The sequence below is a fragment of the Carica papaya genome, chromosome 6 (assembly GCF_054855325.1).
Source record: "Carica papaya isolate Zhongbai chromosome 6, ASM5485532v1, whole genome shotgun sequence".
Classification (NCBI taxonomy): Eukaryota; Viridiplantae; Streptophyta; class Magnoliopsida; order Brassicales; family Caricaceae; genus Carica; species Carica papaya.
Window position 1 is genome coordinate 31,334,635 of NC_142314.1, and position 26,071 is coordinate 31,360,705.

Sequence of the window (26,071 nt, forward strand, 5' to 3'; positions counted from 1 at the left end):
GATTTGATGTGATCTTCATTGAGGCTGGCAGGTAATTAGCTATCCTGTAACTTGATTAGTGTACAAAATTCTGCATCCTCATGCCCCTGAAATCTCGCTTCAGTTGCTGGGTTAGGTTGGTCTACTCTTGAATTCTTAACTTGGCTACGAGATGCCATCCAGTGGTTTGAATCTGGATTATATCTTTTGATGGTTAGTAGATATTATTCTTGTTCAGTAGCTAAAGGAAATGTTGATGCTTCATTGTACAATTGCATAAGATTATTTTCGTACTTATTTCGCTTGTAAAGTCACATTTGTGTACGAGTATTGTAGAAGCCTGATTGAATCTGGCAAAATGTTCCATTACAATTTTGAGTAGTAGTTCAAGAATACTGAAGTGGTAGCTATGGTTGATACCCATGGATGTTATATGTAAGTACTTTCTTTTTTAGGGTTCATAGAATTCGCTCCTGAGATTGGCTCGAGTACATATATATGCTTCCAAGGTTAAAAGGTAATGTCTTATTATTATGGAGCAAGTATATGCCAATTGCCAATTGTCTTCATGGATAGTGGATTTATATACGCATCTCATCACACAAGTAGAAACCTCAATAGATGAGGAGAATTCACATTTGGGAAACAGAGGTTGAACTAGACTGGTTCATAGTTTCATAGCGTTGCGAACAGAGTTTTTTACTGTTAAATTTTATTTTATTATAAGAGAATTTACAGTAAGAAAAAGTAGAAGAAATTTAATGGATGCATATTCTTATTTTCAATATTCCAATATTATATAGTCATGTATAATATAGAATAGTTTTGGATGAGGTTTAGAAAAAATGAAGGGTGAAGTTGTAGCTTGATCATGCTATAGATGAGTGGAGGTCCTGAAATGCAGCATTAACTCGTTAAGTTTCTTGCAGCTTATTCTCTGTTGATACACTTCTGTCTCCTCCAAACTGCCAATTACAATAGAATTTAGTAAAATGCTTCATATATGTGTGTGTATATGTGTGTGTGTGTATATATTGAAGGAGAGAAGAAGAGACCTTTGATTTTGGGGAGGTTGAGAATCAGATGTGGGTAAGAGCATATTGATGAGGTGAATGGCATGATGGTGAGAATTAATGATGTGGTCAAAGCATAGATATCTTCCAAAGGCTGAGATTTCTTCAAAGATGCAAATGTGAGCGTCCACCATGAAGCTGAGATTCACCGTAACAAATACTCCATCTCCATACATCTCAGCCGATCCTTTCAAATACGGATTCCTGACCGTAAGATCTGGACTCATTAACAGCCCTCCGTTAATAGACACCATGTTGATCCCTCTGTCCATCGCCAACGCCCACGCCGTCTTCTCTGCCAACGTCTTTGACAGACCATGCCATAACTGCCACATTTCATAAATATATTAATTTAATACAATTTAGCTTAACAGTAAACAAAAAAACTGAAAAATGAAAAATAAAAAATGTACCTTGAACTTCTTACAAGTGTTGACGTCAGACCAGCTTCTCTCGTCAAGATGGGACGACGTCGTACGAAGGTTGTCGTTCCAGATGACGGCCGTCACTGACGACGTGAAGACGACTTTTTCAATGGTATCTGTCTGCGCACATGCCTCCAGTACATTATGAGCTGCTCTCACCTCTATTTCTGCCATGGATTCCTGTATTTGTATGTTATTATATATATTATTTAATAAAAAATAAATTTAAATTATTAAAAGTGAAATTGAGAAAAAAACATACATCGTAAGTAGGGTGGTCGGAGGGAGGCTCGAAGGTGTAGAACAGACCGTAACACCCTTTCAGTGCCTCCGTTATGCTGTGGAAATCAAATGGGTCCGACTTGAACACCTTCAAACTTTTATTATTTCGAGATAGTCCTTCAAATTCACCTGCGTACACATTGGTAGCATGCATGCATGCATTCGTGAATGTGTTAATGTATTCTGACGTCGAAGCATATTATTATAATACGAGAGGAAAATAAAAAATGTTAGAAAGTTCGGTTTCAATTTATTATTATTATAAGTAATTGTAATTTCCACTTCTCTAATTATAAAATTAATCAATAAATCTATAATATTTACGGATGAAAAAATTTTCGTTTTAATTTAAATTCATTTTATTAATTGAAACAAATCGAGGAATTCTCATAAAAAAAAAAACGTTTACCATGTGTTTGCAAAGCTCTATGAATTAGTACGAAGTGTGTATGTACGCACAAACACATAGCGATATAATCAATTATAATGTGTACTAATGCATGCAGTTAATTTTATGTAATTCCTTGAATGGATATATATATATATATATATATATTAGTACAAGAATACAGATACGGCAAAGAAATCATTATATACAAAACGTTGAGAAAATTACTTGCGTTATTTAGATAAGTTAGATTTTCAATTTCATCCACGGAACTATTATTATTATTATTATTATTATTATTTGCATACATATATATATATATACATATATAGATTAGTATTATTTGCATTGATACAGTACTGTATAAATCGATATTATAAGATTAATGATCACGTTTATGATACATATTGTGATAAATGAAGGAAAGAAAGAGACGTAGAGGTAATTAACCTTGACTGTGGAGAGCAGCATGGACAGTGTAGCCTCGATGCAAGAGACGGTGAACAAGGGAGGAGCCGAGGTGACTGGAAGCATCCATTACACACACTGTCTTTTTCTTAAAATAACTTTCTGCTTCTGATTCTGTTCCTGCTCTTGGATCTGCTTTTGCAGGTGCCATTTTTGGATCAACCCACCAATAAATCTCTTAAACTCACTCTCTCTCTCTCTCTCTCTCTCTACATGTATATAGGGAGAGAGGGGAAACACCCAGTACAAGGAAGAAGAAGAAGAAGAAGAAGAAGAAGAAGAAGAAGGAAGAAATAGAAATGAAATGAATGGTGAAATGTGAAAATGAAATGAATTAAAAAGGGGAAGAAAGTAAGAGCATTTATAGATGTTTAGTGAGTAGATTGGTTAGTTGGGAGAGTGGTAGATGAAACTTGTTAGCTACCCACTTCTAATAAATACTTTGTTTTCTTTTCTCATTTCATTTCATCTCTATATAACCTGTTTACTAACTACCTCCTATAAAAATATTCATAATTCCTGTATAATATACACTATATTCATTCAAAACAAGATCTATATATATATATTTTAAATGAAATGATCACATCAACTCACCATATATATATATATATATATGAAGAAATCATGCATGTGATGTCCATAAAACTTGGGTCCAGGATCAAGACAGTTGGATCTATGAGCAAGTGAACTAAAATAACCTTTATTATTATTTTTATTTTTGTTTCATAAAAAGGAAAGTATATCTATGGATATTAAATGAAGAATGGAAAATATGCATAAAGTCAACGGGTGATGTTGTGCTGCTGTTGAATTCAACCAATTAAATTAAAGCAGAGAAAATAAGTTTTTGCTCATCCTAATAATACAACTAGGGTTTTGTAATTACGAACCCTACCAGACACCTGTCATGTCTCTCACTTTTCTTTTTTAATTTCACATTTATAGGACAGCTACTACTACCCATTAGGTCAACTCTATAATACCCATGTGGTTTCCAAAGTAACAATAATAATAATATGTATTTAGTAGGGTAAACATATATGTTGTGTGTAATGTAAAAATTACAGATGAAGATGACATAATAATTGAATCACTTTGAAAAATGACCAAGTTCAGTTGCCAAGAAGCCAATTCTCAGCACTCACTAGTCAATGCTACAGTGTAGTGATAACATTACAATCTATTCTACTGCCTAGAGTGAAAGATACACTACTATACAATTTGACTCTAATGGGAATCACAACTCCATAATAGTAACCACTCAAAATTTTGTGAAGCCTGTTTCTTTAAACTTGATGCTTGAATGAATAACAGCAGAGCAAAGCTTCGTGCCTGTGACCAACCAACCAAATAATAACTTGTCATGCCTGCAAGACAACAGCTGCAGAATTTGTTTGACCATCGCCTTTGATCTTTTTATGCGAATCACCTCTAGTTTTGTGTGGTTTTCTTTTCTTCGAGGGGGTAGTTTCTGTAACCTCTTCAGAAATTTGTTTCTCCTCCGCACCAGCATCTTGCGATAGATGTTTGTCATGTGCATCCTCGACAGAACATAGCAGAGATCCACTCTTCCCATCTATTACTTCTGTTTCTGGTTCAAGCACTGACATTCTTGCAAGAGTATAATCCAACAAAAATGTGCTTCTTACAAGTCTGTCTACCCTGCCAAAATGCCTGTGAGAATATGGGATAAGACCTTCAAGGAGTTCGCCAATGCCTCTGATCTGGAACAAGATCACAGAGAAATTTAATGATAATCAAGCACCAAAACTATAAAATTAACGTTGAACGCAAAATACAAATCACGTACACATAAACTACCCTGCAAATATCTTCCTAACTCCTGTGATTGGTTTGGTAAGATAAAAAGAACCTTCTTTCTCATCGGAAACTACGAACTTTCTTTCTTATCAAACCAAGAGGTGCTAAACTACATAATAATTCAGTTAAACCCTGAATCCTACTCCATATCTCCTCAGGTACGAATCTTGCTACATGAGTTCCAGGCGTCACAATTCTATAAAATTAGGATTCCATAAACCAAATAACAAATTGCTATTACAATCCTCCCTATTCAATCTATTTCGCCAACAAAACAGGTTCTTAGTCTGATGGTACACATCTCAAACTGTGAGAAACATAGATTACATTAGTATCAATAGATGCTCTTTAGTGCATTTTTTTTGAAATATAAGACAAGAAATATTATTTACACCAAGAGGGTACCGCCCATGTACAAAGTATATATTACAATTCTATTAAGTGATCCATGACCCACCCAAAATCATCTCAATTTTTGACGTCATGATCTAACAAAATAGAACCAAAAGTATAGATCCACCTATCTTTAATTTTTGTAATATTAGTCTCTATACCCTCAAAAGCTCTTGCATTTCTTTCCTTCTACACAATCCAAAAAATAATTAGTGGTACAAGGAACAAATGTTTTTTCTTCTGACAATACCCTGTCCACGCCCACAACTCTTTACTCACATTTTCAACCATAAACTAACTTAATCCCAGCAGACCCAAAACAGTGTACCAAATGACCTATATCATCGGGCACCACAAAAGTAGATGGTTGCAGGTCTCATCGCCGGATTTGCATATATAGAATCTATTAACCATGGTGTTACCTCTTTTTCTCAGCGTATCAATAGTCAAAATGCATTCATTAACGGCTTCCTACGTAAAAAAAGCCATCCTAGGAGGAATCCCACTTTTCCAGATCTGTTTGAAGGGAACTGAACTGATAGTATTTCCAGCATTTGTGTCAAGAAGATTGTACATCGATTTCACAGAAAAACCATTTTTCTCATCAGGCTTCCATACTCTCTTATCCCTTGCTTCTTTCACCTTCATGCTGTCCAAAGCCAACAGCAAGTTCCAATATTCATTAATTTCCCAATCCTGCAGATTCCTTGTAACTTTCACATTCCAAGTCTTCCCTTCCCCCATATTTTTGTACATGTCCTTCACCTTCGCCTCCTTATCACTAGCAATCTCAAAAATTCTTTTGCAACGATCTTTAAGTTTAAAACTACCCATCCATTCATCCTCCCAAAAACTAATATCCTCACCATTTCCAAGCTGCCACCCCACACAGCCCATGAAAACATTGCTGTCATCCCTGATTTTCTTCCAACAACTCCTCCTGTGCGGTTTGAATCTACCCCTTCTTCCCCTCTCCTCCCAATCCCCCCACCTCGCATGCACGACCCTCCTCCACAGCCTCCCCTCCTCCATAAGATATCTCCATAACCATTTCCCGTGAAGAGTGTTATTGAGTTCTCTAATGGACCTTAAACCAAAGCCCCCCCTCCCACAACGGTTTCTTTACCTCTTTCCACCTTATTAAATGATATTTTCTATTCCCCTCCACCTCACCCCAAAGAAATCTGCATTGAATGTTTTCAAGTTTCTTTGCTATGCTAGCCGGAATGGTTAAAATGGAGAGGTAATACATCGATAAATTGGTCAACGTACTTTTAATCAAAGTAAGTCTACCCCCTTTGGAAAAAAAATTTCTCTTCCACCCCGCAAGCCTTTTTTCAAAACACTCCAAAATAAGCTCTCAAGTTTTCCTATCTTTGAATTTTGCCCCAAGAGGCAAATAAAGATATTTAATAGGAAAAGTCGTTGTCTTACAACCCAATGCCATCGCCATGCTCTTAGTGCCTTATGGACAATAAATGCCTCGACCATCCCTTCCTCCAGTGCCTAGAGGAAATAAGTCACAGGATTTCAAGATTTACTGTGTGCCTTAACCGGGTAGTTACTAGTGTTTGAGCAGCTGAAGAGTTGAGGTGATAATCACACAGAGAACTGAAAAGAAGCTTGTTTCTTTCATTCCTATCTGATCTCTTGGCTATTTGGAGGCGGAATAGAAGAATTTTTTAGGGCACTGAAGTTTGAGATTTTTTCTTCTTTGTTTTTTTTAATGTTTTTGCCCCTATTCATCAATTTAAGATGAAATCAATAATGAAATTTTTTATATTTGTGGGTACACAAACACAAATATGTATCAAAGCACATCCATATGTAATATTCATATATATAATACATATTTATACATATAGATACTAGGATATTTTAATACATACATATATCTATCGAAAATAATTAGTTAACATTTTCATGAGTCAAATACATCCTACTCCTGATACTTCTCTTTAATGCTCGCCCTTCCATCTTCCAAATTTTCTATCCTCCCTAACAATCATAAGTTTCAGGTACATAGACAAATGCATCTGACAAATGGGCATACATGCTTACTAGCATCAAGCACAGGCTGTCTCAAGCACTTGAGCCATGTCCAACTTTATGCCATAACAAAATGCAATAGCGAGCATAGCTGCTAATTGTCTTGGTTTATCAAGGACTATAAAATCATTGCCTAACATGGATAAGGCAAGGAAAGAAGGGTAGAAGCACCTTGCAGACCATTAAAGTCAATGACCAACAATTCTCTATCCTGTGTCTTTCACTTAAAAGGTTATCCTCTTTTTACTCTACAGGACTTGGGTGACCTCTTTGATATTTGACTGACAATTGTAAATTCCTCCTCCTAAAATGGGTTGCATCCTCTTGGTGCCTTACTAGTATTTGTTTTGCCCTCTAAAAAAAGATTCTTATTGTAATATTTAATAACCAGAAAATAAATTATCGAAACCTGAACAATTTCTGTCGGAGGCAGAATACTGAAAATTCGGAAGAGCACAAACTGTGCCACATGACACAATTTTTGCTTTGTATTCCATTCTCGAACATATTCTAAAAGTAGCCGAAATTCTTCTTTCTCAAGAGCCTGGAATGCATTCACTATATGATCATCAGCATCTCCTTTCCTGTAATGCATTGAGTAAGAAGAAGGCTCAACTGCAGAAAGAAAGGATTACAAGTAAAGAAATTGCTAACCTGCAAAGCCCAGCCAATAGCTCAAAAAGTTTATGAGGCCTGTGGAGTTCAAAAGCTATTCGTATGGCTTTGATGTAATCAGCATCTAAAACAGCATTGTCCAATTCTTGACTTCTCAGGACCCCTTTTTCCTGCATCAGCATGCAACATATATAAAATAGTTAACCAACTTCTTTCACATGCATATATGAGAGATAAGTCCATATAGGTACCAAATCCATATCAACTTCTTTCACACAACTCACTGATAGGTATATAACTAATCTAATTGAATCTTATCATCATCATATCAATGATCTAAAATGAATCTTAGGTCCAATATTCATGCTGAATCATGAATACCAGAATGCCCAGAAAGGTTCAATATTCAAGTCTCTTACAATTAATTAGGCACAATAAATAGTTTGGCATGATATTTTAAAATAACCGCGAACCTATAAGAAGTGACAAACACAAAAAGTAATTTACACTTTTAATGTGCCCACATTATTTTAAACATCATAATTATCGTAATTCAAAATCAGACAAGCCACCTTAATTGATTTTTAAGCCAAAAGTATGACAAACAAATAAGATGCCAAAGATACAAGCCTGTTTAAAATTAAAAGATGAAATGACACACCTCTTTCCGGAATGCTTCCTCCTTATCAGAAGCAGTTGAATCATACCATAAATTGACCACTGCATCATCACCACCAGTAGCAAACATTTCAGTTTTCTTCCCAACGGCTAAAGCCCAAACCTGCAACCAAAATCAAATAAGCAAAAGAATATGCAGGGAAGAACTTTCCAACCCAGTGAACAGGGTATGTTGAGAATAAAGAATCATCCTTACATCAACTATGAAGGAATTATCAACAAATATAAGAACTAAGATATCCTACATCTAGAAGGGACCAAACACTGTTTGAACCATAAATAATTACTAAGATAAGGTAAGCTACCGCATAGAGTTTACCAGCTTTATTTTACCAGGAATAACCATTAACACCTACTTCATCAAGACCAGGTTTCTCAAGGGGGAAAAAATAAAAAAATAAAAAAATAAAAGAAAATCTAATTAAAAAAGCACCATGATACTACAAGAATGCACAAAAAAAGACATGATCAACAAATTAAACAAAATAGTACTATAATTTTTTTTTGAAATAAAAAATAGTACTATAATTTAAAAGCAATATCTAATTGAAACATGTTATCTATAATTATATTATACAATAATTCAATCCAATCACTCAAAACACAAACATATGAAAAGCAAAAGCTTGCCTATTATACAGTTCCATTTTGTACTTTCAACGATCCAAAGAATCTTCAACATCAAAGACAGCCCATGCTGACAACAAAAAGCCAACTATCACAGAAATTTCAAAATGTTTTCTTTATTGGTCTTCAAGTTTAGGCTAGATCAATCAATACCAACCATATTCATTAATGTTTGTTCCTGGCAAATACCCCTATTTTTGGCTGAGTTTTCCTAATCATTCTTGCAAGAAAACTACATCTATGTTTAGCAAAGAGTTCATCTACCCACTCTTCAATCACAACTCTAATGCAAGATGAATTAAGCTAATAGCAGCTTTGACCTATAGATGCACACTGCCCTCAATTACAGAAGAACTGTCGAAATGCCCTATGGTTCCCCAAAATTGAGGCACGGGTAAATAGTTCGTGCTTTTCTTTCCCGCCTGAGGAAAAAAATTGTTTCTACACATAAAAAGAAGGCAGTCATTAACTAGTCTCAAGATCACGAAGCATCTGATCTCTCAACCTTTCTCCAAACAGAGATTTTGTGCAAATTTGGAATTTGGAATTACAAAGTGCATCTAAATAGCCAACCCCCATGTTTGTGCTCCCTTGTTTACAATCAGGTGCACAACAATCCTTAGGACAAATTCCTCAAACATAAATGATGCAAGATTCAACAGAAAGATAAGTAATTACAATTTTTAAGGGAAAAAAAATTATAAATGGGTTGTACCTCCTGGTACCTTGTGGATAAGAATGCTTTGTTCACATTAATTTTTTTTTTTGAAATATAAAGTGTGAAAAATATTTTACTCTTTTACTGATTCTTTAATACACTATTTTACTCTTTTACTTAAAAAAATAAAATAAAATAAAGTGTGAAAAATATATTAATAATCGGCACCAAGAGGGTTGATACCCATATACAAAGTATTTACATATCTACCAAATATCAATAAGGTCATCTAGATCCTCCATAAAACCCAATAAAAAAAATGCAAGGGCTTGGAACCATCTACTCCTAATCAAGTCAAAATCATTAACAACATCTACCCCTCCAAAAGCTCTTCCATCCCTTTCCTTCCAGATTTTCTTCACATTTTAAAAACAAATATAGAATAAAAGATAATGGAAACCTAACAAAATGATAAATCTGATGCATTCTCCACATGGAAGATCTTAAGGCTTCAATTTTCCTGATGTTGTTAGCATGAAAATATCAAAACACAATAAATTGGACACCAGCCTAGTAAGATAGCCAAAGATTATTTTTTCTTTCTCCTGTAAAAGATAAAAAAATAAAAACACACGAAAATAAACATCACCTTGCCCTCATGATGGTCATATGTAGCAATGCACTCATTTGTTTTTACTGTCCACAACTTGACCAAACCATCCGCACCTGAAATCAAATATTTGGTCGCTCAACTATGTCATCAAAGTAATAAAAAGACATTAAAATAACAATAAATCTTATTACCAGAGGAAACAAATTGTGTTCCACGGGTAAGAAATGATGCCCTTAATACAGTTGATGTGTGCCCTTCAAAGGTTTTTAGACATGAACCATCAGATATAGCCCATATCTTTACAGTTTTATCTCCAGATGCTGTTATAACACACTGATCAACAGGTGAAAACTCAACAGACCAAATCCCTCTTTTATGCCCTCTGAATGTCACAACAGATACCAAATCTGGAAGTCTCCAAACACAAGCAGTGCGATCCTGAAAGTAAGTAACAAAATCAGCACGCAAGTTAGGGAGAGGAAGAAATATCACGAAGACAGCAATCTGTTATAGGGAAGTCTCAACATTTGACAAGAATCTCAAACACAGACAAATGCATGGTTGTATAGATTTTTATCCTCACAGTTGCACATAATTACTTAAACCCATGCAGTTTCAGTTTATACACCTCTTCCCCCTCCTTGACAAAAAGGGAAAAAAATAAAAAAGGAAAACTAACAAAAAGGTTCAATCATAATTGTTTGGTTTTCCTTTTTCGGGATTACAGAATAACATAGAGATTGACGTCATCCTCCAATTGATAGTTTTAGATGAAATAAACAAGGTAAAGTATGGAGTTAGTAACCCTGTCATGGTATCTCTAGACTCCTAATTATTTAACCCCTCAAATTGAGAGGCCGGGAGACAATCGGTAAATTTGAACATATCTCTTCCAATAAATAAAGAGATTCCTGTACTATTAGAAAGCTACACTTAACTCTCTTCAATTACACGATAATGGACTAGAAACCTACCTCTAACTTTATTATAATTAACTCCACAAAGGCTTGATTATAACCATTAGTTTAACAGGCTTTAAACAAAAAACCCTTAATTTGATTTACCCATCAACTCCTACATGAACTTGAAATAATAGTAATAACATGATAAAATTGAGTCAGTCAAGTGGGTAATGGATCCTAGTTGGACCGGCCATGTCCTGACAACCTGTGGCTTTTGAGAGAGAGCGGAGTGGCTGATTCAAGCTACTCCTCTTTTTTAATCATGTATTTGTTATTCTTAACAATAGTAAATAAATTAAAATTGAACCAACTGTAAATCTGTTGAAAATAGAAATTTCTTGGATTTAAAAAGATTAAAGTAATGTGACAGAGAGCCCATCAATCCATAATTATATTAAAACTCTAGGAAATCTACAAAAATTGAATAGACAAGAAAGGAATTTGTATAAACTGAAGAGCATATTACAGTTTAAAACCTTTTAGTGGGTTGTTTTCACTTTCAGTACCTGTATTTTGTTTCCACGCGGATTCAATACTTGTGGTTTGTCTTTTTGTTATTTTACTAAAAATAATTAATTTTTAATATTGAGAATATTTTTTCCAAATTTTCAAATTTTGATTTGTTCGGTCCTGAACTTCCACATGTACATTGTTGTAAGCACAAACATATGCAAATATTCTTTAAAAAAACTAAAAATCTTATGTATAGTGACAAACTGTCAAAAAAGACGGGTAGTAAGGTAGCACAAAGAAGAAAACCAAATCATAGGTAGTATGGAAACTGAAAAAAGCTAAAAGATGAGTTATACTATAATTTACAGTAAATTGAAAAGCAAAACAAAATAAGGTAGCCTAAGCCTTGAGTGCCAAATTTAATTTTTCCACTCATATGTATATGTACATACATACACAAATCTGTGTGCATGCAAATGTGTAAACAAATGCGGGCAACAAAATGTAAACTACTAACCAGAGATCCACTACAAACTAAACTGTCATTTGGTGCAACTGCCAAAGAAGTCATATCCTTATCATGCGCTGCTACAGTTGCTTTTGTTTTCAAATGAATGGGTTGCTCCAGATCATCAGAGACACCATCAAGACTCCATACCTTAATGGTACGATCCCTAATAAAAACATATGAAAAGGAAAGATTCTCAGAGAAGGACACAATTTCTCAATAAAATGTATAAATCAAAAGGACATGTTCTCAGCCAACAAATTGAAAGATATGTAGCATAAAAGAGACGCCAATTCCAACCAAAAGCTACATCGCATCATTATTAGTTATAATCACTCGACACTAATCAGTATAGCTGGTTTTAAATTTTTCCTAACAATGTTGCTTGCCTTGTATTTTAAACTTAGTTATGCTAATTTTTTTTTTGAGATAAAAACTATGAAGTATATTATTAATAAGGTATCAATAGTGGATGTTACCCATGTACAAAAGATTTACAATAAAGTAAATATATCAATGATATTCCCAAAATCTTTATCATTAATGATGTCATAACTTAAACAAAATAAATCCAAAATAGTGAATCCATCTATCTCTCAATTTATACATACTACTCTCAACACCTTCAAAAGCACGAGAGTTTCTTTCTTTCCGAATTATCCAAAAAAACAGTCAACGGGACAAGATTTACCATTTTTCTTTTAATACATAAGCCATCCCAAGCCCAAATTTCATCAATAACCGACCCAATAATCACCCACTCAATCCCCAAAAGACCATACACCATACACCAAAGGTTATAAGCAATGGGACACCACAACAAGAGATGGCTACAAGTTTCCTCCGCCTGCAGACAGCAATAACAACCATTGACCAGAATTCGATCTCTAGCTCTAAGTTTATCAATAGTTAAAATTTTCTCCCAACTTGCTTCCCAAGCAAAAAGAGCAATGCGCGGAGGAGCTTTCGTTTTTCATATTTGAACAGCCGGGAAATTCAAACAACCATAATCCTCCTTTTCATTCAGAAATCTGTGATAGGAGCACACAGTAAAAACCTCTTTCTTTTCCAATTTCCACACCTGGTCTGCAGCTGCCTTCACCTGCTGTGTGTCCAAAATCATCAATAATTCTTCATACTCACTGATTTCCCAGTCATCCAAATTCCTGGTGATATTAATTGTCCATTCAACTTTCTCCCTATTAATCTAGTACGCCTCCTCAACTGTCATTTTCTTAGATTGTGCCAGACTGTAAATCCTGGGAAATTTGCACATAAGACAGCCCACTTCTAGCTAGTCATCCTCCCAAAAACTAATCTTATTGCCTCTGCCTAGGTTCCATTTAATGCATTGCTGGAAATTAGGTCGTTGTCTCACAATTTTCCTCCACAAACCTCTCCCTGAGGGATATGGATTCTATTAATTTCTCTTTTTGACAAGTAATCACCCCATCTAGCATTCACAACTTTTCTCCATAATCTTTCTTCCTCCCCAAAAAATCTCCACAGTCACTTCCCTCGTAAAGCCTCATTCATCATAGTTAATGATCTTATCCCCAAACCACCATAGAGTACTTATTTTTTAACGTCCTCCCATTTCACTAAGTGATATTTATGAGCCCCATCTTCATCACCCCATACGAATCTACTTTGTATTGCTTCCAACCTCTTAGCAACTTTTACAGAAATAGTAATGGTAGAGAGGTAATATATCGGGAGGTTTGCCTAAGTGCTTTTGATTAATGTGTACCTACCCCTTTCGAAAAAAATTCTTCTTCCATCTTGCAAGTCTTTTTTCAAACAATTCAATCATCAGTTCCCAAGTAATAAGATCCTTGTATTTGGCACTCAACGGTGTCCCAAGGTATTTAAAAGGGAATTTGACTTTTTTGCATCCCAGAACTCTAGCAAATATCCCAACCTCACCGTTGCCACCAATTCTTACCAATTCAGATTTATTTAAATTGATTTTAAATCCCGATACAGCTTGAAAGCACATAAGTACACAGAGCAAATGTAGAAGATTCCTCAAATCCGGTTGGGAGAAAATTAATGTATCATCGCCCAAAAACAAAAGCAACACACATAAGGATTCCTTTCTCCCCACCGAGACACCCCTCATCAAATTTAAATCATTTGCCCTGCCCGACATCCTATTAAGGCCTTCTATTACAATGATAAATAAAAGAGGGATAAAGGGTTCCCTTGTATTAAACTTTTTGAAGCCTTAAAGAAAGTAGAAGAGCCTCCATTAACCAAAGCAGCAAAAGAGATATTAGAAATACACGTATGTATCCATCTTCCCCACTTTAGCCCAAAGTCTATTCTCATTAACATGTATTTAACAAATTGCAATTAACGTTGTCGAATGCTTTTTTCATATCAAGCTTGCATACTAACCCATCCCTTTTCTCAACCAACAGATCATCAACCGTTTCATCAGCAGCCATCACTGCATAAAGGATTTTTCTCCCTCCAACAAAAGCATGTTGACATTTCCCAATGACCTCACTAAGCACCTTTGATAACCTTCTTGCCAATACCTTGGATAACCTTCTTGCCAACACCTTTGCAATGAGTCTATAGAGTCATCCCATCAAGCTAATAAGTATATACTCTCTAAATTCATTAGTTCCCCTTCTTTTTAGGAATAAGAGTAAGGAAGGTTGTGTTTAGAGATTTCACAAATTTTTCTGAAGAATGGAACTCCTTAAATATACCCATAATACCATCTTTAAATAAATACCAAAATCTTTGTAAGAATTTCACGTTAAAACCATCGGGCCCCGTAGCTTTACTCCCATTACACAAATTCAAGCCATCAAATACTTCGACCTCCGTGAATTCCTCTTCCAACATCTGCCTATTCTCCTCTGAGATTCTGTTTACCTGCAGACCATCCAGTTTAGGGCAGAGAACATGCTCCTCTTCACACAGATTGGAGAAATAACCGCTAGCAGCCTCCCTCAGTTTAATATTTCCACAAATTTGCTTATTTCAAACCCAAATTTCATTCACAAAATTACACCTATGCCTATGGGTTGCCATAGCATGAAAATATTTAGTGTTCTGGTTCCCTTCTTCAATCCACTTCTCCCTGGATAAGTCTCCAATTCATCTCTTCAGCCTTCAAAAAGGATGCTATCTTTAATTTTAAGGCTCCTCTCTTCTCTCTTTCATCATCATTTAAGCTGTCTTCAACCTCTTTTCTGTCCAGCTCCCCAATTTCAGCCATCACAGTTTCAAAAATGAGATTTTCCTTCTATTTTTCTTCTTTTGCACATACCTTGATATCCTTCTTTAATTCCTGTAATTTTTTGGCAAACTTGTAGCTTGCACAGCCCTAAAGTACACAAATTTTCCACTTCTCTTCTACTAATATTCTGAATTTCTCCTTCCCCAGCCATCTATTATCCAATCGGAATGGAATTGGGCCCCATTTGATCCCTTCTGCCTCAAGGCAGATAGGGAAATGGTCGGATGTAGGCCGAGACATGATTTTTGTATCATACCATCAAGATTCAACAAGTTAGTGGAAATAAAAAATCTGTCCATTCTTGAGTGGCTCCTTTGGTTAGACCAGGTCCACTGACCACCTATTAGTGGCAAATCCACAACCCCCAACCTGTACATCACACCTTCGAATTGATCAGCATTCGAAGCCGAAAAGCAGCTACCACTTCTCTCTTCTCTATACATTGTCATATTAAAATCTCCCCTCCCCCTCCCCTCCCCCCCCCCCCCCCCCCCAAAATCCCCCCATAATCCAGTTACCAATTCTTTGCTTCTGCAATCCTCCAATTCCTATCCGTAAGATATTTTTCTCCTCCCTGGTCCCCCTTCAATAGACCCACGTATACATGCATTCAAAACCTCCTCTACTATTTTTAAAACTACAAGACAGTGTGCATGCCCCTTTTAATCACATCCGCAAGCTTCACATAATGCTCCTTCCACATGATCATCCTGCCACCCTCTTTGTTGGGATAGCTTGCCAACCCCATAGACTCTTGATGACATCAACAGAGTACTCCTCGATTTTTGTTTCCTACAAGCATACCACCATAGGTTTCTATTTTTTCAAGCATCCCGAAATGATCAGCCTCTTACCACAGTTATTTGCCCCACGAACATTTCAAGAGATAACACTACCAATCATTTACACTTAACCCCTCCTATTACTATTTCCCCTCTTACTTCTTCCATCATAATTGACAGAAGTCTCCAGTCGTTTTAGCTCTCTAGGAACAGCATTGCTCATGTTTTTCTTTTCTCGTAAAACAGATCATTCCTTTTTTTGTAATTTTTTCTTTTCAATTTCAGAAAAGAAAACGAAAGTTAAATCTTCCTTACCTTCCAGAGACACTCCCATCATCTTACTAAACTTCTGAACATTGTTGGCGACCCACTGGGAACAATGCTCCACCCCTCCATCAGTAATGGTGATGTCTTCCAAGCTCATCTATAGTATTTCTTCTATTTCTGGTTGGTTGACAAGGATGATTGGCTGAGCATCCTCGTCTACCAGAACCAAATCAAGATTCTGTACCGGTTCCTCCTCCTGCAGTTCCATCAGATGATTCAACCCATCATCCCCTTCGAACTCCTTTGTTGAGAAAATTGAAATCATATCGTCCTCTTCTCTATGACTCGCTTCCCTTATCTCAAAAACTGCTTCGCTTTCTTCTTTGTCGAAAATCTTTTCGTTTTCCACAAACCCTAGCTCTTCACTTGCCTGACTGATCTGTTTTTCTCTTAATTCTTCAACTTCGGGATGCCCTTCCTCTTTTGTACTGGAGGATTCTCCCCGGATCAGGTTAATTTTATTCATAATCCTTTCTCTGCTTGGGCTCGAGTTTCAATTGCTGATGGAACCCACATCTGGGCCTGGGTCCACTTTCCATTTTTCATTTTCTTTCCATCTGAAACATTTGTTGTTGTCCAGCTAAAACTTTTTACCCTGATACCGGCCCACATTGTTCTTCAAAGCTTGTCCTTTTTCCCTAAAATGATGTACCCTCCTTGCGTTTTGAAAATTTCCCCTAACATCCTCTCCTATCCGGATCTTTCCAGTCAGGCCAACCCTATTCACATTGCTTTCGGGCTTCCTCTGCCCCATCCGCTTTTCTCTTCCTTTGTTTGCTTGCAACGCCGCCATGTACGAGTGAATCCCACCCAACTCCATTGTAACGTTTATAGGCACTTCACAGTGCGGGCATTTGAAGGAAACTTTCCATGAGGGTTTGGGTTTCAGTGTACTCATATCCTTCGGGATATTCCTTGTTTTTGGTCACTCATTGAAGTTCCTCTTCTGGTTTCTGACCGGTTTGTCCGCAAGTTCAAACACTGCAACCAGTAATTTCCATCATCCTCTCCCCTCCTCACCACTTGGAAAGAAAATTCTCTTCAACTGACAGTCCCATTGTACCGTTATAGCCCCCGTCTATTCTTTCCAAACAAAAACCACAACTCATAATTTTTCATCACTAGATGCTTTGCCCAAACTCCCGGCTTTCTTCTCCACCAAAACTCATCAAGCGCATCAAGAAACTAAACGTAATCATCTCTATCCAGATAGATAGATCGATCGACGGAAGCCTCACCCACTTTCGCTAATTCGTAGACAATCCACTTTCCTTCCTTTGCAAACAAAATAAAATGATTTGTTTTCAATAGCTATAAATCTTCGACCGCAAGATTTCATTGGGACTCCTTTGATTTGGACAAAATGGGCAGAAAAAGCTAGAGAGGAATTTCTAGAGAGAGAAAGCTAGAGAGAGAATAAGATTTATCATACAATCATAAAACCAATCAAACGACATACCTTGTAAACTCACTGCAAGGTTTTTCTTGTAAGGTTTTTCTTCACCCTAAAGCTTATGACATTCAATAACTTGATAATCTATCTTTATACCTTCAAATAGGTATAGACCCAGACTTTAAAAAAAAACAATAGAAAAAAAAACTATCCAACATTAAGTAAAACCTATGTTAGCAAGATATTTTCAGTACACCATGCAATATTCTTTTTATATCTTTTAAATATATATTCTTATATATATATATATATCATTGGTTCCAGATGTTTACTACTTAGTTTAATGGTCATCCTCCTAATTATGGAGAGAATCTAGGTTTGATTGGTATTTTATAAAGTTTATCTTGTATCTGGTGGCCAACCTCGGTGCCTTGTTTATAATATTATTCCTTTTCTCGCTAAAAAAATATAGAAAATTGTAGTCTACCAACCAAAACACAAGATATTCAACCTTCGCAATAATGAAAATGGGATCTTCTTTTTAAATTTTAGGAATTACCTTTCACTAGCTCACATGCCTGTGCACAAATGGACATTTTTTTACATGTTGATCTAGTGCAAAGATTTTACTTTAACATATAATTTATTATAAGAGATAAAATCATGTGTATGTGCGTATCAATGCATTGTGAACCAAATGTGCAATTTATCAATTCAACTTAAAATAATTTCTTCGTAATAATTTAGTTTCTTTTTCGAAGTTCCAAAGATCTATAATTAAATATTAATTTAAAAAGTATAAATTATTACTAGTGAAAATTAGAATACAGAACCTGTACTATATTTATATAACCACGAAAGATAATACAGTTTACAAATAAGTAAATTCATGTCAATACCACAATCAACTATTGAGGATGATGAGCCACCATTTGAAGGTGTTGCACAGAGCGATAAGAAATTCATAAGCTGAATTATCAAAATTATAAGCCAGCCTAAATCTGCCTTCATTGTCTAATTATATACGAAATCCCAAGTTAGCATAAAGGAAGAAGACTGCTATAGGTTACTTCAGCAGAAGATATAGCTAGATATCATGGACATGGATCCTACAGAGAATATATGGCCTTTGACCAGATACCTTGGAGAAAAAGGATACCGAGAACTATCCCCTTAATTCAGGGCAAAACTTTGTTGAATTAAATCCCTTTTGTTAATAAAATATGAAATATTATTAAGAAGGGCAGAAGAAATCTACAAAAAAGAGTGAGAATAAGGCATCCTATTATAGGAAAAAGAAAGTTTAAAGCAGAATACAAGAAACAAAATGTATGTGGAGTGGGGATTTGAAAGGTGGCCAAACCCCAGTAGGGAGGAGCTATTTTTGCAGGACTATGGACTTTACGGCTTGAAAAGGATCTTTGGACTTTTAATAATTCTTTTTCAAGCAGCCAGGATTTATGGGATCAGATAACATTATTGGCTCTGTAATGAGCAAAAGCTCATGGGCAGTTTTCTGATATCGCTCTATCCGTGCTCCACAGGAGTTAGGAAGCAATAGCTTCATAGTCCTAAGGTCAAGAGATCTCTATTCTTTTTATATCTTTTTCCAGTTCAGTTATATGTTTTTTACATCTCTGTCACAGAACCTTCTATATGAAGGTTCTAGAAGGGATATTATTCTCCCCATTTGTAAGGTTCTCTTTCTCTTCCTGATAATATTTCTTTTCTATCAAAACAAAAGAATACAAAATAATATAATGAAAACTTGGCATAGAATAGAATAGTGCTGATGTCTTAAGGGGCCTGTTAGATATTTAGACTGATTTGTAAATCTTTTGTATATGGGCAGCGCCCATTGATCTTTTGTTACACATTTTCTCTTTTATCTTTTCTCTCAAAAAAGCATAGAATAGCCTCCTAATTCCCTTTCAAACTTCATAAAGGCATATCTGGAAAATTATGTGCCTCTTAGCCCAAAAAGAAGCCAAAAACATGACCCTCTCTCAAATAAACAGGGAACGTTAGGTGAGTTTATTAAAATTTATAGCACTACACTCCAACCATAATACCCAACACCAAAATCAAAGCTTTAAAGTCCATCCTACTCACCCATCACTCAAATAATAAAGAAGATACCTTCCAAGGTAGAGAGAACAACTCACATTTCCCTAGAGATTGTGAAAACCAAGAACATAACCTCTAAATCAACTTGCAGCTCCTATACTAGAATCCATAGGCTTTTGCAGTTTTAGGAATGAGAAGGATTTACTATTTATGATGCTTAACATTTAGAAACTTAATAACATAGAAAGCTCTACCATTAAGCTTTCTCCAAGATATAGTTTCCAACATTAAGTAATAATTCCTGCAACCCAAAGCATCATCAAAGAACAAATACAAATAAAGAATGAACAAAATAAGCACACCAAACAAAAAGAAATAAAGAGGGACATAATATTATCGGAAAACACTAACCCACTCCCACTAACAAAGAAATTTAGCAGCTTCTTTGAAAAGGCTACAGCTTCAACAGGTTTTGTATGACCTATGCCAATTCCAATGCAAGATCTGCTTTCTGAATCCCACAACCTTACCTATACATGAATGAATCATAGATGCATAAACATTCTTTACAATAAGCAAATATGTCTTTGAACAATGGGGATACCCAGTGAGCATAAAACCAGAAAGCTAAGCCCTTATTAGTATTTTGCAGTATCAGAGAGGATACTGCACAGGTGGAGCCAACAAAAACAATAGAATAAACCTTCCATTATTGCTGCGTAATTAGAGGGAGGAAAATAAACTTACAGTATTGTCCCTACTTCCTGTTACTATACGTACTCTTCCTGAACTTGATACAGATGTATCAAGGCTTAGAACAGTTTCAGTGTGACCTGATAATACATATGAACATGACATGGATGCAAGTTCATAAACTCGAATCTGCATTTGGAAAAAAAATAAAGATAAATATTAGGAACTGAAACTTCAAATTGCACACATGTAAGATATTGTTTCATGCTTTTACAGAAAGAGAAAATTGAAAAAAGAAATGCCCATCTGCAAAAACACCCACAACCCATGCATAGATAAGTAGATAAGTCGGGCCAAACTAATGAATGAGACAGATTGTAAATTAACTCTAAGACAAAAAAAAAAGAAAAAAAAAAAATAGAAGTTTGTGAAAAGTAGAAGTTTCAGAAACTCTGTTCTTTTTACATTGAGATAGTTAGATGGTGAAAGGTAATCAATCATGAAGAGAATGGAGAAAATAATTTCCTTAGGAAATATCCCTTCAAATTAACTTATGAAGGATATGATACATATTTTAGTTATGATAGATTTGCCAACTCAAGCATCTACGATAACATGAACAGACTCAGTTGAAGCCCAGTTTATTTAAAAAGATGTCATATAGTTTCAAATTAAACATAAAAAATCATCTAACAGCACACCAAGACACATATTCAAGATATTATGAACTATAAAAGTCTAACACAAAATAGTTCACTTGTAAAAGTAGACAAGTCGACAAATGCCAACTAAAATTCCATGCATGAGAGTAGGTCAGCAAATGCCAACTAAATCTGACTGATATCTATAAATCAATTGAAAAATCTACCAAATCCTCAACAAAAGCTATGTAGATCGTGGATGAATTCACAAGATAGGGTTATTTCTCAAAGCAGGACCAGATGGTTGTTACCGTTACAAATACTTGACAATCTTTCCCTATCTCTTAAGTCTCAAACCCACAGAAATGCATAGAATTTATATGCAGCAGATGAACCTCCTTCTATTTGTTTCCATGTACCTGCTCTAGATTTGTAGCAACAGCAAGAAACTTCTCCTCCTCACCAAGAAACTTCATATCAATTATATCCTCATTATATCCAACAAGCCTTTTGGTTAATATTATCTTTGAGTCCTTTTCAGAATCTTCCACTGCGGAATAAAAAAGAAACTGCTGATCAGCAGTCACGCAAAGCAATCCCTGATCCAAGGGCAACATAGCTGCAGCAGTGAAGCCTCTCTTGGACTCATCATTGTCTGAACTGACAGTTACATCCGAGGACTTTTGTTCATATAGGCAAACTGCACTGTCAAAATAAATAAGAATGGCAATACCATCAAATACATTTTAATAAAGCTGGAAACATTTTTGTGAAAACAAGCTGAACCCCAAATAGCAATCTCAATTATTCATACACAGAGCTTTTTAATCAGCAGTCGCACCCCCACCAAAAATATAATAGAAATCACTTTATTTTTGTGCTATCAAGTCTTACCCTTCAGACTTCCATATGCGCACAATTCCACGCTCACCAACTGTGATAAAATAAGTTGGTTGTGACCCACTTCTTTTCTTCTTACTCTTTTGATTGTACAAACCAAAAACAGAGGCAAAATGAGTCGCAGACTGAATTACGCACACAGCTTCAATAATCTCATATGTAGGAATTGTCGTCTTGAAGACATAGTCATGAAGGTCCCAAAGATTTACAACCTGTAATCATTGATAAGTAAACTTATATGTCATCTTGATCACGCAAATAAGAAGCAATACGTCCTAATATCATTTGAAGTGGAACAACCAACAATTTATACAGTACCCTAACACAAAATGGCACAACAGCTTTTGCAAAAATATGTATCTAGTCTCTACGGCAAACTCATGAAGTTTATTTATAGCACCCTCAAAAGGAAGGAAAGATATCCAATATCAAAATAGTTTCCTTTCTTGAAATTGATTCAAGATATACAAAGGGACTAAAATAACAAAGCAATATCAGATAAGATTTTTTAAAGGAAGAATCTATTAGGTAATGGAATTCAGAATTCCATACCGCAACAATTAAAATTTAGGCAGAAAGACAGTCCCATTACCAAAAAGTTAAGATGGATTGTAAATGGCCCAAATACAGGTTAAAGTCCAAGATAGTATAAGCAATTATTGTTTATGTTTGTTAAGGATACAACTGAAGAAGGTAGAGTGATGCTATCAACATTTTGTGTATCTGAAAAAGAAACTTGGGAAGCAAAAAGAAAAAAAAACAAAACATGAACAATTCATATGCATGTTATCCAAATAGTTTGTCAAAGAGTTCCTCCATATTTAAGTAAGAAAAAAGTGATGCCCTACCTTGTCTCTCCCAGCACTGAGCAAGGTCCATCCATCTTCAGATACTGCCAAAGCAGTTACGGTTGAGAAGTGCCTTTCTAAGGTTGCAAGACATTTTTTAGACAGAAGATCCCAGACTCTGATAGTCGCATCATCACTTCCAGAGAAAAGCTATCAAAATGATCAGAATAATCAATTAAGAACAAATTTAAAAACTTATGAAAAACTAATGTTCCTGCAAATTAAGTACATAAACACCATAATATTAATGCCTTCAATTTGGATCTTACAAGAATTTTACTTGGATCAGGATGGAACATGATACTAGACACAACCCCTTTATGACCTTTGAAGAAATGAGTGCAGAAGCCACCATCAACATCCCAAACAAGGACTTTCCTATCGGCTCCAGCAGTTGCAAGCAATCCTCCAGATGCATGACAAGCCATGCCCATCACAGGACCATCATGGCCCTACTCAACACAAAATCAAGTAATTGTAAATATAAAATATTTATATTGCAAACAGTCCAGAAATAAACAGGCATGAAGCAATATTACAAAATAAGATATAAAGGAATTCAAAATTCAGACCATAAAATGGTAATCAACTAAAACAGGAATTATATACTCAAATAAACCTCATAATGCAACAATCAGGATCTGAAATTACAAAGTTTCTTTTAAAACAGTACAAATAGATTTTAAGTTTTCCTATGCCAAGTATACCACCAGACTTTCCAGTTTTCCCCTCTCAGAAGAAGAAGTAGAATCTACTGTTTCTTTTATTTCTATTGCTGTCAGCTTCACAGCAACAAGACAAGAAACAGAACAGAAAATAAACAATTTAAATCATCAAGGCAGCTTCAATTCTTCTTTCCCTTTAGTAAATCCAACAAGTTCTGCTGCATCTTACAAAAAGAATTCATAATGTTGTTTAAATAATTTTCCATGGAGCCAAACTGAGCCTAATTTGAATGTATTTCAAGATTAGTGAGCATAGGCAATCTAGATTATTCAGTTAAATGGACATGATTCAAAGTTTATTCAAGCACTTATTTGTTTGTCAAGAACAGATAAATTCAACATTTCACTTCTGTTTACCAAGTACTCAAAGCGAGCATTACTTAATTCCAGTTACAATATTCAATTGCCATTCACGTATACAAACATAGGGTATTCCTACATTCAGTTCTGTATCCACTTAACTCCAGAAGATAAGAACAAAACAAAATAAAGATCTTTTATAACGCATAGAAATGACCTGCAGGAAATATACAAACTAGTGACAGCATAATTTCTTTATAGAGCGCACACCAAGTAAATAACTTCAAAAAGATCAAGTAGGAAGTACTGCATGTCTTTAACAATGATAATATTCAGCAAGTTCATTTGTTGTTGTGAAATTTCTACGTGCATTTAGCATAGCTCCAAGAAATATTATTCAAATTTCACAACCCATAAAGTGTATGTATTCCATTTTTTCTCTGAAGGGCGTAGCTTGTTTGCATTCCCACTATCTTTATAATTTTCCGACAATCCAAACAAAGAACAACTCAAACCTGGACAATTGCATAAGTAAATTTACATAAACAACAAAACAAGACACCAAGGAAAAACAAAACCCGTTCCAAAGACAAACAGCTTTTTTGCTTCTGGCTGAATAGACATACTGTACAACACAATATCTAACCAATAACCATATTATCATACTATCCTCCATTAAAGAAATTCTATACTCCAGCAACAACACCAAACTTAAATTCGAAGCTAAAAAGAATCAAAGTAATAGTTTTAACCTTCCACGACCGCACACACTTCAAAGTCTCCAAATCCCAGACTCTAATTTGCCTGCTGTGTCCCGAAGAGAAGAGCAACTTGTCATTAGGACTAAGAGCCAAGGCCGTAATGGTGTCAGAATCGCAGTCGATTGTTGATTTGATCGATGCATTGGACGAGTCGACGATCTTAATGGAGTCCCCCCCGCAAGCGCATGCGATGAATGAACCAGTTGAGGAGACCGCGAAGGGGCCACCACTATAGAATTGCTGCAACGACGGAACACACCTATAGTTCTTCTTCAGTGAATGTGACGCCATTAGGAGATTGTATCTCGCCCCTGTTTTCTTTATCAAGGTTTAGAGGAAGACAAGCAAGGAATGAGAGGAAGCCCAAAGTTAAACAGAAACAGGGGACTCTGGGTTGGACGAGCGAGAGTCTAGGGTTTTGGGTTTAGCTCTGAAACGAGGAGAGGTTTAAGCGGAATTGTCGTTTTAGTCCTCAACTTTCTATATTATTTCTTTTTCCCGCAATGCCATGATGATGCTCAAATCCGCCCCCATTATTTATTTAAAATTGTGCAATTAACTACTAAAAACTATTTTTGTTTTCAAATACATCCTTAAATTTAAATTTGTAAACTTAAAGTCTTTCATCAAGGCAAAAATAGACATTAAAAAAATCTTACCTAGTCCCGTATTATATATGTAATTAGTCGAATGTCTCTTTTGTATATAGAATGTCTATATTTTTTTTAACATAATAAATAAATGCGTAAATTTTATTAGGAGGTTAAAGATTGAAAATAAATAATGAGTGAAAGGAAAAAATTTGTTAAATAATTATTTTAAAAAATATTTACACATTCAAATGGTTTAGAAATAGAGGTGGTTTTAGATTTTGTAAAAGAGAGAAAGTTGTATGGGAGATGCACGAAGGACTATAAGATTTTTTATTGTGGAAAATATTTTGAATTACATTGAAGCAAATGCATTCACCAAAATTATTTCAAATAAAATTAACAGATTTTGATGAATGACTCAAACATATTTATACTAATGATATTAATTGAATTTTTAAGCTAGTAAAAAGGGATTGATCTGTATCCTCTTCACTTGGTTCCTATTTTTTAAGAAAAAAATATCACTTCTCTTATATGTATCAAATAGAACATGCTGAGTCAAACATTCTTCATGTAAAATCGACTTGATTTAGATTAGAAAAATTACATAGTTTTATGAAACTATATGTTATGCTCGAATCCATAGTCAATCCTATTTTTGTTAAGAGCAGTTGATAATTGAATCTAATTTTTTAGTTATTTTCATATCATATCCGTAATAGTGTAAAAGAAAAGTTTTGCTTCAAGTTATTCAAGAATAGAGGTCTTGAATTTATCAACCCTTTACCTT

General features: G+C 35.2%; 2 protein-coding genes across 2 annotated transcripts; both read right to left on the reverse strand.

The window, feature by feature from the left end:
- Positions 1-662: 662 nt before the first annotated feature.
- LOC110816038 (cinnamoyl-CoA reductase-like SNL6) lies at positions 663-2,938 on the reverse strand. The gene is made up of 5 exons (XM_088222501.1): positions 2,598-2,938; positions 1,740-1,888; positions 1,466-1,657; positions 1,035-1,378; positions 663-944 (listed from the first exon to the last, which is right to left on the reverse strand). The coding sequence occupies exons 1-5, from the start codon at positions 2,764-2,766 to the stop codon at positions 854-856; spliced, it is 945 nt and encodes a 314-aa protein (XP_088078627.1). The 5' UTR covers positions 2,767-2,938; the 3' UTR covers positions 663-853.
- Positions 2,939-3,609: 671 nt separating this feature from the next.
- On the reverse strand, positions 3,610-25,119 carry TOZ (Transducin family protein / WD-40 repeat family protein). Its single transcript, XM_088221895.1, has 14 exons — positions 24,680-25,119; positions 23,172-23,354; positions 22,903-23,052; positions 22,049-22,266; positions 21,574-21,859; positions 20,568-20,702; positions 20,232-20,350; positions 12,005-12,161; positions 10,264-10,510; positions 10,109-10,185; positions 8,158-8,277; positions 7,536-7,666; positions 7,291-7,465; positions 3,610-4,342 (listed from the first exon to the last, which is right to left on the reverse strand). The coding sequence occupies exons 1-14, from the start codon at positions 24,977-24,979 to the stop codon at positions 3,980-3,982; spliced, it is 2,661 nt and encodes an 886-aa protein (XP_088078021.1). The 5' UTR covers positions 24,980-25,119; the 3' UTR covers positions 3,610-3,979.
- Between the last annotated feature and the right edge of the window lie 952 nt (positions 25,120-26,071).

Bases quoted from the DNA above. Each gene is read 5' to 3' on its own strand.
- LOC110816038 (XM_088222501.1), bottom strand. From the start codon at position 2,766: ATGGCACCTGCAAAAGCAGATCCAAGAGCAGGAACAGAATCAGAAGCA. The intron at 1,889-2,597 runs GTTAATTACCTC...ATGTGTACGCAG, and splicing joins TGCTGCTCTCCACAGTCAAG to GTGAATTTGAAGGACTATCT. The intron at 1,658-1,739 runs GTATGTTTTTTT...ATACAAATACAG, and splicing joins CCGACCACCCTACTTACGAT to GAATCCATGGCAGAAATAGA.
- TOZ (XM_088221895.1), bottom strand. From the start codon at position 24,979: ATGGCGTCACATTCACTGAAGAAGAACTATAGGTGTGTTCCGTCGTTG. The intron at 23,355-24,679 runs GTTAAAACTATT...TGTGTTGAGTAG, and splicing joins AGTGTGTGCGGTCGTGGAAG to GGCCATGATGGTCCTGTGAT. The intron at 20,351-20,567 runs GTAAGTTTATTT...ATTCATGTATAG, and splicing joins CAGGAAGTAGGGACAATACT to GTAAGGTTGTGGGATTCAGA.